Consider the following 13,012-nt stretch of genomic DNA (forward strand, 5'->3'; position numbering starts at 1 on the left):
GAGTTGTCGGTTCAGATGAGCTTTGATTTGTCGTAATCGATTCTCAGCCCTTTCATCTTTGTGTGTGTGTGTGTGTGTGTGTGTGTGTGTGTGTGTGTGTGTGTGTGTGTGTGTGTGTGTGTGTGTGTGTGTGTGTGTGTATAGCAGATCAACTGAGAACATTGGCCTGGCCAGGGTAGTATAGTTCACAGAAAAGACTGTGCCGTCTACAGCGTAGGGTTCTGAATGCCAATAATCTGTTCACGCTCTCTTTGGAAGGAAGGCTGAGCTCGTTTTTAGAAGGCTGAGCTCGTTTTTAGAAGACTTAGCACCCCTATTCCTTTGTAGTCCCTACCCACTGGCTGTCCACGGTTGGATACCCCTGTCCTAAGATTGTTATAAACTCAGCAATGAGAACATCATAAACATGACTACAGAATGCATTACAACCACAAGATATTGCTCTCTTTTTGGGGATGGCTAGGGGTTGGTGAGACTGGGTGACAAAGAGCAAAGCGATCCACTCACCTGGACATAGATGCATTCATTGCGAGGGTGGGATAGGGGTGCCGGAATCCCCCCGGGGGGATAGAGTACATGTGCTGGCCCTGCCTGAGAATCAGAGGAGTAGAGGAAGGCACCAGTGAGAAGAGGACCAGACACAGCTGACAGATAACGCACCAGCACTAATCCAGCACTCAACTGCAATCCCCTGCTTGCGGAAAAGCACCGTTCAAATTGGTTACAAGACCCATAGCAAAACCCATAGAATGTGAAGAATTTATCCTAAATATCTAAAATATGTCAGTGTTTTATTATCAAAATTGCATCAGAATGTGCCTATACCGCAAAGTTTGACAAACACTGTACATATTATACCGTATTCAAAGTTTCTCCTATACTATACCAGGTTAGGACTGTACTTTGAGATAAATGCACTTCAACAAAACTATTCTCCATGTCTATGAGTTAGGAGGATGTGGGTTACTCCACAGATACATGACATATTGCCATGGGGCAGAGAGGAAAATGTGCAGTTTTATAGCAAATCTCATGCTATTCTACATATTTTGCAATGAGGCTGAGAGTATTTTGCATTTTTATAGCTAATTTCCTACTATTCTACACATTTTGCTATGAGGCTGAGATTATTATATATTTTCGGTCATTTTAAACATTTTTTTTGCCATGGCTTATGACATGTTCATATGCTATCTGGGGAGAAGGGTGTTTTGTGGTTGTGGCCCCCAGAGCCCGTAGCAACCTCCGCCCCTCCCCCTTGTGGGGGATGCAAGGGTGTATGGTATGCCAATGCATAAATATGTATATAATACTCTTCTATTTAATGCTGTGTGTTACTCACTGTGGCACCAGCCATCCTAGAGGGTGAGGGATCTGTCCCACAGCACCTGGAGACAGGGGGTAGTACGGAGAGAGCTCTGATGGATGGGGAGTCCGAGGAATGCCTGAAGGGAACACAGAGGGGACAATTGAAGCAATAGATAATTTAAAGTCACAGTCAAGGTCATTTTCTCTAAGAAATTAATAGATATATAGACTGCAGTTTAAGTTTAATGCAAGCCATGTAATGCTTGCATTGAGGTTGTGTGTGTGTGTGTGTGTGTGTGTGTGTGTGTGTGTGTGTGTACCGGTCTTTGGGTCAAGGATCTCCGGGGAGAGGTGTGAGGGAGGGGTTCCGGGGGAGAAATGTTCATTGCTGTAGGTGATGAGGGGGGTCAGCGGGTGGACGTGGTGAGCATGCTGCACCACTGGGACCTTGTTGGACTGTAGGAGAGACGAGAGGAGAGGAACACACAGAGGGGCTTTAGACACCAGAGAGAGAGGACTAGATAGACCAGGGGTTTAATAGTCTCCCTGGGTCTCCAAAGACTCAAACAGAAACAGGCTCATTCATAAGTCTGACATTTGTTGTGCCTGATGCTTGCCATGTATGACCAACATGCATAGCCCTCTGCATCCTAATGCAAACTGTTCCAAATCCACCATGGACTCTGTTGGCATAAAGGTCATGACACATGTTGTTGGTAGTCACTGTATCATGTGGGTAAAGGTGAGTCCCTTTGCCTGAGAATGCTGCCCGTCTGCCTGCCTCCCTCCCTCCCTCCCTCCCTGGTAAACAATGCAGGCTGTGGCTGTGTGTGTGACAGGCCCTATGATGCAATCTGGATCCCCACCTAGACACAGTGAAAGCCTGCAGATGCATACCAACACCATTACGACCATTACGTGGAGGAGAGAACTGTTTGTTCAGCCCAACAGGCAAAACAACAGGGCCCAAGATCTGAAAGTTACACCAACACAAGCCCCCAGTACTGTAGGTAGCTCAGTGCCCATACACATGGCTAATCCCTAATCTCAAGCCGCTAATTTGCCCGCACACTATTCAGTTCTTCATTGATCCATGTAGGATGACATTAACCCTGAACAGTGTTTTTAGTTCCTCATTGATATGGTTGGAGTACACTGGTACTAGAGCTATCGATCTAGTCTAAGGGAATCAAATCCTATACACTCAAAGCACTCACAATACAGCATCAATCACAATGGGAGGTGGTGTATATATACACTTCAAGGAGTTAAATAACTGATTTTGTTGGAGCAGACTCATTGTTATTTCAGCTATTTTAATAGGGCTGTGTGGTGGCAGAGAAACGCCATATCCCCTGACTCTAGTGCAGCTAGCTAGCGGACCTGGCCAGGACAGCCAGGAGGACGATGATAATAATAATAACCAGCGTCTCTACTTTCATTAGGCAGCGTTCAGCCTCACAGTTATTTCCTCTGGCTGCCCTGCTCAATGAAACGCTTGTTGGCCCAACTCGTCACATGTGAGGGCCAGGGGTGGGGGGAGAAAGGAGTCTTGTTCCTCCAACCTAACCTTTCTTCAATATCCCTCCCAACCCCCTTCTCAACCTCTCGTCTAACCAACGAGGTCCAGGATGGAACAAGGTTTGCATTGAAACGACTGTACGCTCTCTTACTTCATGCTGCTTAGAATTGTTCCAAATATCAGGCATGCATTTTCTGCCCTTTTTTTAAAGCAGTTCCAACCTCTCCCCCTTTTTAAGTCTTAGCAAACGTGTTTCTCCTGCTTCCAAAGCCTGCTTTGATTTCAATAATGTCCGTTGTGATGATGAAATTGCAGATGCAAAGCCTTGTAAAAGGTAAAGTACATATTAGATGTAAATAAAAAAATAAGCCAATGATACATGGATAAAGCTTTCATATTATAGGATTGCGTACGTACGATGATAATACATACACCTAGTTGAAGTTTACATACACTTAGGTTGGAATCATTAAAACTAATTTTTCAACAACTCCACAAATGTCTTGTTAACAAACTATAGTGTTGGCAAGTCTACTTTGTGCATGACACAAGTCATTTTTCCAACAATTGTTTACAGACAGATTATTTCACTTATAATTCACTGTATCACAATAACAGTGGGTCAGACGTTTACGTACACTTTGCTTGACATCATGGGAAAATCAAAAGAAATCAGCAAAGACCACAGAAAAATAATTATAGAGCTCCACAAGTCGGGTTCATCCTTGGGAGCAATTTCCAAATGCCTGAATGTACCACGTTCATCTGTACAAACAACAGTACGCAAGTATAAACACCATGGGACTATGCAGCCGTCATACCACTCAGGATGGAGACTCGTTCAGTCTCCTAGAGATGAACCTACTTTGGTGCAAAAAGTGCAAATCAATCCCAGAACAACAAAGGACCTTGTGAAGATGCTGGAGGAAACGGGTACAAAAGTATCTATATCCACAGTAAAACAAGTCTTATATCAACATAACTTGAAAAGCCGCTCAGCAAGAAAGAAGCCACTGTTCCAAATCCGCCATAAAGAAGCCAGACTACGGTTTGCAACTGCATATGGGACAAAGATCATACTTTTTGGAGAAATGTCCTCTGGTCTGATGAAACAAAAATAGAACTGTTTGGCCATAATGACCATCGTTGTGTTTGGGGAAACAGGGGGAGGCTTGCAAGCCGAAAAACACCATCCCAACCGTGAAGCACGGGTGTGGCAGCATCATGTTGTGGGGGTGCTTTGCTGCAGGAGGGACTAGTGCACTTCACAAAATAGATGGCATCATGAGCAAGGAAAATTATGTGGATATATTGAAGCAACATCTCAAGACATCTGTCAGGAAGTTAAAGCTTGGTCGCAAATGGGTCTTCTAAATGGACAATGACCCCAAGCATACTTCCAAAGTTGTGGCAAAATTAAGGAAAACAAAGTCAAGGTATTGGTCAAGGTATTGGAGTGGCCATCACAAAGCCCTGACCTCAATCCCATAGGAAATGTGTGGGTAGAACTGAAAAAGCGTGTGCGAGCAAGGAGGCCTACAAACCTGACTCCGTTACACCAGCTTTGTCAGGAGGATGGGACAAAATTCACCCAACTTATGGTGGGAAGCTTGTTGAAGGCTACCGGAAACATTTGACCCAAGTTAAACAATTTAAAAGGCAATGCTACCAAATACTAATTGAGTGTATGTAAACTTCTGACCCACTGGGAATGTGATGAAATAAATAAAAGCTGAAATAAATCAATCACTCTACTTTTATTCTAACATTTCACATTCTTAAAATAAAGTGGTGTTCCTAACTGACCTAAAACAGGGAATTTTTACTCGGATTAAATGTCAGAAATGGTGAAAAACTGAGTTTAAATGTATTTGGCTAAGTTGTATGTAAACTTCCGACTTCAATGTACATTAGAGGTCGACCGATTAAAATCGGAATGGCCAATTAATTGGGGATGAATTCCAGTTTTCATAACAATCGGTAATCTGCATTTTTGGACACCGATTATGGCCGATTACATTGCACTCCACGAGGAGACTGCGTGGCAGGCTGACTACCTGTTACGCGAGTGCAGCAAGGAGCCAAGGTAAGTTGCTAGCTAGCATTAAACTTATCTTGTAAAAAATAATCATTCTTAACATAATCACTAGTTAACTACACATGGTTGATGAGATTACTAGGTTATCTAGCTTGTCCTGCGTTGCATATAGTCGATGCGGTGCCTGTGAATTTATCTTCGACTCACAGTCAACTTCGCCAAATGGGTGATGATTTAACAAGCGCTATCGCGAAAAAAGCACGGTCGTTGCACCAATGTGTACCGAACCATAAACATCAATGCCATTAATAAAATCAATACACAAGTATATATTTTTAAACCTGCATATTTAGTTAATATTGCCTTCTAACGTGAATTTCTTTTAACTAGGGAAATTGTGTCACTACTCTTACGTTCTGTGCAAGCAGAGTCAGGGTATATGCAGCAGTTTAGGCTGCCTGGCTCGTTGCGAACTGTGTGAAGGACATTTCTGCCTAACAAAGACCGTAATTAATTTGCCAGAATTGTACATAGTTATGACATAACATTGAAGGCTGTGCAAAGTAACAGCAATATTTAGACTTAGGGATGCCACCCGTTAGATAAATATTCTTTCAGTATTTCACTGAAAGAATAAACGTTTTGTTTTCGAAATGATAGTGTCCGGATTTGACCATATTAATGACCCAAGGCTCGTATTTCTGTGTGTTGTTATATTATAATTAAGTCTATGATTTGATAGCAGTCTGACTGAGTGGTGGTAAGCAGCAGCAGGCTCGTAAGCATTCATTCAAACAGCACTTTCCTGCATTTTCCAGCAGCTCTTTGCTGTGCTTCAAGCATGACACTGTTTATGACTTCAAGCCTATCAACTCCCGATATTAGGATGGCAATACTATATTGCCTATAACAACATCCAATAGTCAAAGGTATATGAAATACAAATGGTATAGAGAGAAATAGTCCTATAATAACTACAACCGAAAACGTCTTACCTGGGAATATTGAAGATGTTAAAAAGAACCACCAGCTTTCATATGTTCTCATGTTCTGAGCAAGGAACATAAACGTTAGCTTTTTTACATGGCAAATATTGCACTTTTGCTTTCTTCTCCAACACTTTGTTTTAGCATTATTTAAACCAAATTGAACATGTTTCATTATTTATTTGAGACGAAATAGATTTTATTGATGTATTATATTAAGTTATAATTTTAAAGTGTTCATTCAGTGTTGTAATTATTACAAATATGTATATATATTTTTTGAAATTGGCAGATTAATCTGTATCGGCTTTTTTTTGGTCCTCCAATAATCGGTATCGGCATTGAAAAATCAGTATCGGTCTACCTCATGTATATACCTAATACCTAATGTATATACATACATACATACAGTGGGGAGAACAAGTATTTGATACACTGACGATTTTGCAAGTTTTCCTACTTACAAAGCATGTATAGATCTGTAATTTTTATCATAGGTACACTTCAACTGTGAGAGACGGAATCTAAAACAAAATCCAGAAAATCACATTGTATGATTTTTATTTAATTAATTAGCATTTTATTGCATGACATAAGTATTTGATACATCAGAAAAGCAGAACTTAATATTTGGTACAGAAACATTTGTTTGCAATTTGAGAGATCATACGTTTCCTGTAGTTCTTGACCAGGTTTGCACACACTGCAGCAGGGATTTTGGCCCACTCTACCATACAGACCTTCTCCAGATCCTTCAGATTTTGGGGCTGTCGCTGGGCAATACGGACTTTCAGCTCCCTCCAAAGATGTTCTTTTGGGTTCAGGTCTGGAGACTGGCTAGGCCACTCCGGGACCTTGAGATGCTTCTTACGGAGCCACTCCTTAGTTGTCCTGGCTGTGTGTTTCGGGTCGTTGTCATGCTGGAAGACCCAGCCACGACCCATCTTGAATGCTCTTACTGAGGGGAAGGAGGTTGTTGGCCAAGATCTCGCGATACATGGCCCCATCCATCCTCCCCTCAATACGGCGCAGTCGTCCTGTCCCCTTTGCAGAAAAGCATCCCCAAAAATGATGTTTCCACCTCCATGCTTCACGGTTGGGATAATGTTCTTGGGGTTGTACTCATCCTTCTTCCTCCATACACGGCGAGTGGAGTTTAGACCAAAAAGCTACATTTTTCCTCATCGGACCACATGACCTTCTCCCATTCCTCCTCTGGATCATCCAGATGGTCATTGGCAAACTTCCGACGGGCCTGGACATGCGCTGGCTTGAGAAGGGGGACCTTGCGTGCACTGCAGGATTTTAATCCATGACGGCGTAGTGTGTTACTAATGGTTTTCTTTGAGACTGTGGTCCCAGCTCTCTTCAGGTCATTGACCAGGTCCTGCCGTGTAGTTCTGGGCTGATCCCTCACCTTCCTCATGATCATTGATGCCCCACGAGGTGAGATCTTGCATGGAGCCCCAGACCGAGGGTAATTGACCGTCAACTTGAACTTCTTCCATTTTCTAATAATTGCGCCAACAGTTGTTGCCTTCTCACCAAACTGCTTGCCTATTGTCCTGTAGCCCATCCCAGCCTTGTGCAGGTCTACAATTTTATCCCTGATGTCCTTACACAGCTCTCTGGTCTTGGCCATTGTGGAGAGGTTGGAGTCTGTTTGATTGAGAGTGTGGACAGGTGTCTTTTATACAGGTAAGGAGTTCAAACAGGTGCAGTTAATACAGGTAATGAGTGGAGAAGAGGGCTTCTTAAAGAAAAACTAACAGGTCTGTGAGAGCCGGAATTCTTACTGGTTGGTAGGTGAACAAATACTTATGTCATGCAATAAAATGCAAATTAATTACTGAAAAATCATACATGATTTTCTGGATTTTTGTTTTAGACTCCGTCTCTCACAGTTAAAGTGTACCTATGATAAAAAATTACAGACCTCTACATGCTTTGTAAGTAGGAAAACCTGCAAAATCGGCAGTGTATCAAATACTTGTTCTCCCCACTGTACATACAGTCAAAAGTTTGGACACAATTACTCATACCAGGGTTTTTCTTTATTTGTACTATGTTCTACATTGTAGAATAATGGTGAAGACAACACTGTTGTAAGCAAAAAAAGTGTTAAACAAATCTAAATGTATTTTAAATTTGAGATTATTCACAGTAGCTGCCCTTTGCCTTGATGACAGCTTTGCATAATCTTAGCATTCTCTCAAACAGCTTCATGAGGTAGTCACCTGGAATGCATTTGAATTAACAGGTGTGCCTTGTTAAAAGTTAATTTGTGGATTTTTTCCCTTCTTAATGCATTTGAGCCAATCAGTTGTTTTGACAAGGTTGGGTTGGTATACAGAAGATGGTATTTTACCAAATAGGACTAAGTCCATATTATTGCAAGAACAGCTCAAATAAGCAAAGAGAAAACGACAGTCCATCAATACTTTACGACATGAAGGTCAGTCAATTCGGAAATTTTTAAGAAATTTGAAATGAACTTTGAAACGCTCTATCATGAAGAACACCACAGGAACGGAAGACTCAGCGTTACCTCTGTTGCAGAGGATAAGTTCATTAGCGTTAACTGCACCTCAATTTGCAGCCCAAATAAATGCTTCACAGAATTCAAGTAATACACACAACATCAACTGTTCAGGAGACTGTGTGAATCAGGCCTTCGTGGTCAAATTGCTGCAAAGAAACCACTACTTATGGACACCAATAAGAAGAAGAGACTTACTTGGGCCAAGAAACACGAGCAATGGACATTAGGACAAATTTCCACCGGTCTTTGGTCAGATGAGTTCAAATTTGAGATTTTTGGTTCCAACCGCCGTGTAGGTGAATGGATGATCTCCGCATATGTGGTTCCCACCGTGGTGTGATGTGTGGGGATGCTTTTCCGGTGACACAGTCCCTGATTTATTTAGAATTCAAGACAATTAACCAGCATGGCTACCACAGCATTCTGCAATGATACGCCATCCCATCTGGTTAAGGCTTAGTGGGACTATCATTTGTTTTTCAACAGGACAATGATCAACACACCTCCAGGTTGTGTAGGGGCTATTTTACCAAGAAGGAGAGTGATGGAGTGCTGCATCAGATGACCTGGCCTCCACAATCCTCTAGGCCTCAACCAAATTGAGATGGTTTGGGATGAGTCGGACCGCAGAGTGAAGAAAAAGCACCCAACAAGTGCTCAGCATGTGAAACTGTTGGAAAAGCATTCCAGATGAAGCCGGTTGAGAGAATGTACAAAGCTGTCATCAAGGCAAAGGGTGGCTACTTTGAAGAACCAAAAATGTATTTTGATTTGTTTAACACTTTTTTCGTTACTACTTGATTGCATGTGTGTTCTGTCATAGTTTTGATGTCCCCACTATTATTCTACAATGTAGAAAATAGTACAAATAAAGAAAACACATTTTCCGGGATGGAAAAATGCCAACAGTATAAACTTAAAGGGATATTTGGGGATTTTGGAAATGAGGCCCTTTATTTACTTTCTCAGAGTCAGATGAACTCATGGATACCATTTTTATGTCTCTGCTTGCAGTTTGAAGGAGGTTGCTAACTAGCATTAGTGCAATGACGAAGTCAAATGGGTATCCCCTCCTTTCTGTGACTGTTGCCACCGCTGCTAAAGAAAACTAGAGAAAAAGACTGGATGGTTGCATAAAGAATTAATGTATAATGTAGAAAAACCAAAGCCCAAATGTCATGTATACTTTAGACATTCTTTGTTGTTCCACTTCATGTACAATGTGAGTGAATTTTCCCTATATTGTGAATGCTGTTTGAGACCTCTAGACCTGAGAGCCAACATTTTTGGGAAGCACTTCAGTAAGAATTGGAAACGATCGCCATTAATAATTCATACTTTGGAATACACCAATCATGTGTTCGCTCAGAAGAGAGTTTAAAGTTTAACAGCGCCAGTTTCAACATGAAGACCAGTCTGCATACGAGTAAAGCTAGCAAAACAATGGAACAGAAATATGTAGACGTGGGCTGTCCACATGCAAAAGCATTTAGGCCAGCGGCCTACCTGCTTAAACCATCTTCAGAGGAGAGGTCCCATTGTGGTCTACCTTTAAGTACATAGATGGTTACCTCATCAACATTTACTGGGTTATTAGGTGCTGACAGAAAAGCAATAAGCAAGTCCCTCCCTCTCGATCAGAATATTGCGAGTAGTTACAATGAAATAAAAGCATTGGTATTACACTTCTTCATTCTGTCACATTGAACTTTCAGTTGGATAGCAGTTCAACAGTAGTTACCAGTTAGCCAACATGAAAAAAATAAATTGCCCAAAAAACAAGTTGTCTTAATGTGTAAAAGTGAAGAACACCAACTTAAATCATGGTTCTAAATAAAAGGAGGAACTCCCCAGCCCATCAATACCTCCATTCAGCCTCTAATTACCCCTTCACCCATCACAGCCTCACATGCTTGGGTTCATGAGCAATCTGGAGACAGACGGGACCTGCATTGACACACAGACATCGTGCTCTCTACATAGACCTGCCTGCTCGTTAAACTACCCAGTCCACTGTAACAAAGCACAATGCCTTCACAACTGACGTGTGGCAACACTGTTGAATGATATTGGATTCGAGTTGACACGGTAACAGGAAAATGAAAAATAGCAAAAAGTTGCTGAGCCAGTGCAGAGACAAGGTGGCTGTCTGTTAAGCGGTTTGAGGCAAAAGAGGCCAAGGTGGCAGTACCTCACTGGGCCGTTAAACTTGGAACACTGCTAAGAAAAGCTTAGTCCTTGGTCAATGTGGGTGGAGGGGTAGATTTCATTCAAATAAACATGTTTTTGGATCCTGCACATCTGAATTGAATTACTAGGCAAACAGCCGATGGGGAAGAGCGCTCAGAAGAAACTGAATAACCCCAGAGCTTTGTGTGTGCCTTTCTGCTACGTGACCCCTTCTGGGTGGGAGGCTCAGAGGCTTTTCAAAACTCCAGGAAAGAAAGAGTGAAAAGAATGCATGGCATGCTGAGAAATCCAATAATTGTTTTCAATGCCAACAGGAAAAAGGACATAAGAGTGGACTGACTGTCATATGCTTTTAGAACAAGCCCACCAAAAACTATGGCAGACAAGTTGCGTCGCTTTACGTCTGAACAGTCATCCCCACTGAAAGGGTCAATGGCAATTACATTTAAAGTTAACAAAATGGCCGTGTCACGTTGCAGTTGCTAGACACCAATAAATAATTGAGTGTTTCACCTAGGTCACGAGGAACTGAGAGGGCAAGCGAAAAGGCAAGCATTGACACAAACATAGTCACCACTAGTTACCACAAAGTCAGATTCCGGCCTATTTGTTCAACTTATCTTCTTTAAATGTGATTTCAAACCTAACCACACTGCTAACCTTATGCCTAACCATACCCTTAAAATAAAAACAAAAAGCTACATTTTGTTTTCATGAATTTGTGGCTGTGGTAACTACTGGAAACCTACAAACATGGTGAAATTACTAAAAAAGGATGTAGAGATTATTCACCACTGATTAATCAAATAGCTGATTTTGAAAGTTTTGGTTTTCAGATGACTGTGTACTTAGATGTCGGGACCTGGTTCCTATATTTGACTTTCACTGAGGTACTGAGTCCAGTGTGTGTCTATAAAAGCAAGGTTTCTGCAGAGCCATGGAAGGACTGCAGCCTTCCCATCAGTATTCAGTTAAGGCTTTCCAAAACCTTTGATTTTATGATGGACTCTGGTTGTTTAATGCGTAATGCAACATGGCAAATCTCAGAGCACACCCAGTAAAACAAATTGACTGCAAGCTAGCAGAAAGTAGCTTTGCCAAAACCAACCTGTACCATTCTCATTCGATGTCTTTACAAAAACTGCTATTCAGTCTAACGTGCCGAAAATATCAACGGAAACTCCATGGACAGGCCATTTTTGGATGCACACCCATGTCAATGCTGAGCTCTTACTACTTCGATTCACTTAACAAGCAATCTGGTGACCTCCATCCTGCTCTAAGTGAGTTATGACAAGCTGCTGACAGTGACCAAGACCAACGGAGCGTTGTTGTCAACATGATTGTTCTGTAATGGGGTACTGAAACACAAGATAGAAGAATTCCTCTGTCTTTGTCAAATTCAGAGCATGAGGCCATTTTGAGCTGTGAGTACTGATGATCTGATGACTGGACTGGGCAGACAAACACTGAAGTTAGGGCTATCCGATCTCATTAGGAAGTCACATTCTTTGTAAACATCCCCCATTGATGTTTTAACTTTCGCTAGTGAAAATTATGTGGACACCCCTTCAAATTAGTGGATTAAGCCATTTCAGTTACACCCGTGTATAAAATGGACCACACAGCCATGCAAACTCCATAGACAAACATTGGCAGTAGAATGGCCTTACTGAAGAGCTCAGTGACTTTCAACGTTGCAGTCATAGGATGCCACCTATCCAACAAGTCAGTTCGTCAAATTTCTGCCCTGCTAGAGCTGCCCGTCAACTGTAAGTGCTGTTATTGTGAAGTGGAAACATCAAGGAGCAACAACGGCTCAGCCGTGAAGTGGTAGGCCACTCAAGCTCACAGAACGTGACCACCGAGTGCTGAAGCACGTATCGTGTAAAAATCGAGTCCTTGGTTGCAACACTCACTACCAAGTTCTAAACTGCCTCTGTAAGCACCGTCAGCACAAGAATTGTTCATTGGGAACTTCATGGGTTTCCATCACCAAGCAGCCGCACAGAAACCTAAGGTCACAATGTGCAATGCCAAGTGTCAGCTGGAGTGGTGTAAAGCTTGCCGCCATTAGACTCTGGAGCAAGGGAAACGCGTTCTCTCAAGTGATGAATCACGCTTCACCATCTGGCAGTCCGACAGACAAATCTGGGTTTGGCGAATACTAGGAGAACGCTACCTGCCCCAATGCATAGTGCCAACTGTAAAGTTTGGTGGAGGAGGAATAATGGTCTGGGGCTGTTTTCATGCTTCGGACTCAACCCCTTAGTTCCAGTGAAGGGAAATCATAACACCACAGCATACAATGGCACAATTCTGTGCTTCCAACTTTGTGGCAAAAGTTTGGAGAAGGGCCTTTCCTGTTTCAACATGACAATGCCCCCGTGCACAAAGCAAGGTCCATACAGAAATGTTTTGTCAAG

At 42.2% G+C, this 13,012-nt stretch overlaps 1 protein-coding gene across 4 annotated transcripts in view; it reads right to left on the minus strand.

Moving 5' to 3' along the window:
* The window catches only part of LOC112262905 (transcription factor 7-like 1-B), a 49,402-nt gene that overhangs the window by 4,544 nt on the left and 31,846 nt on the right, over positions 1–13,012 (minus strand). For all 4 annotated transcript variants that reach the window (XM_024438744.2, XM_024438743.2, XM_024438745.2 and 1 more), the window contains 3 exons: positions 1,629–1,764; positions 1,343–1,445; positions 508–591 (listed from right to left, as the gene is read on the minus strand). In XM_024438744.2, coding sequence (XP_024294512.1) covers positions 508–591; positions 1,343–1,445; positions 1,629–1,764 — 323 coding nt within the window. The remainder of the gene's footprint in view (positions 1–507; positions 592–1,342; positions 1,446–1,628; positions 1,765–13,012) is intronic.

The sequence above is a fragment of the Oncorhynchus tshawytscha genome, linkage group LG12 (assembly GCF_018296145.1).
Source record: "Oncorhynchus tshawytscha isolate Ot180627B linkage group LG12, Otsh_v2.0, whole genome shotgun sequence".
NCBI classification, from domain to species: Eukaryota; Metazoa; Chordata; class Actinopteri; order Salmoniformes; family Salmonidae; genus Oncorhynchus; species Oncorhynchus tshawytscha.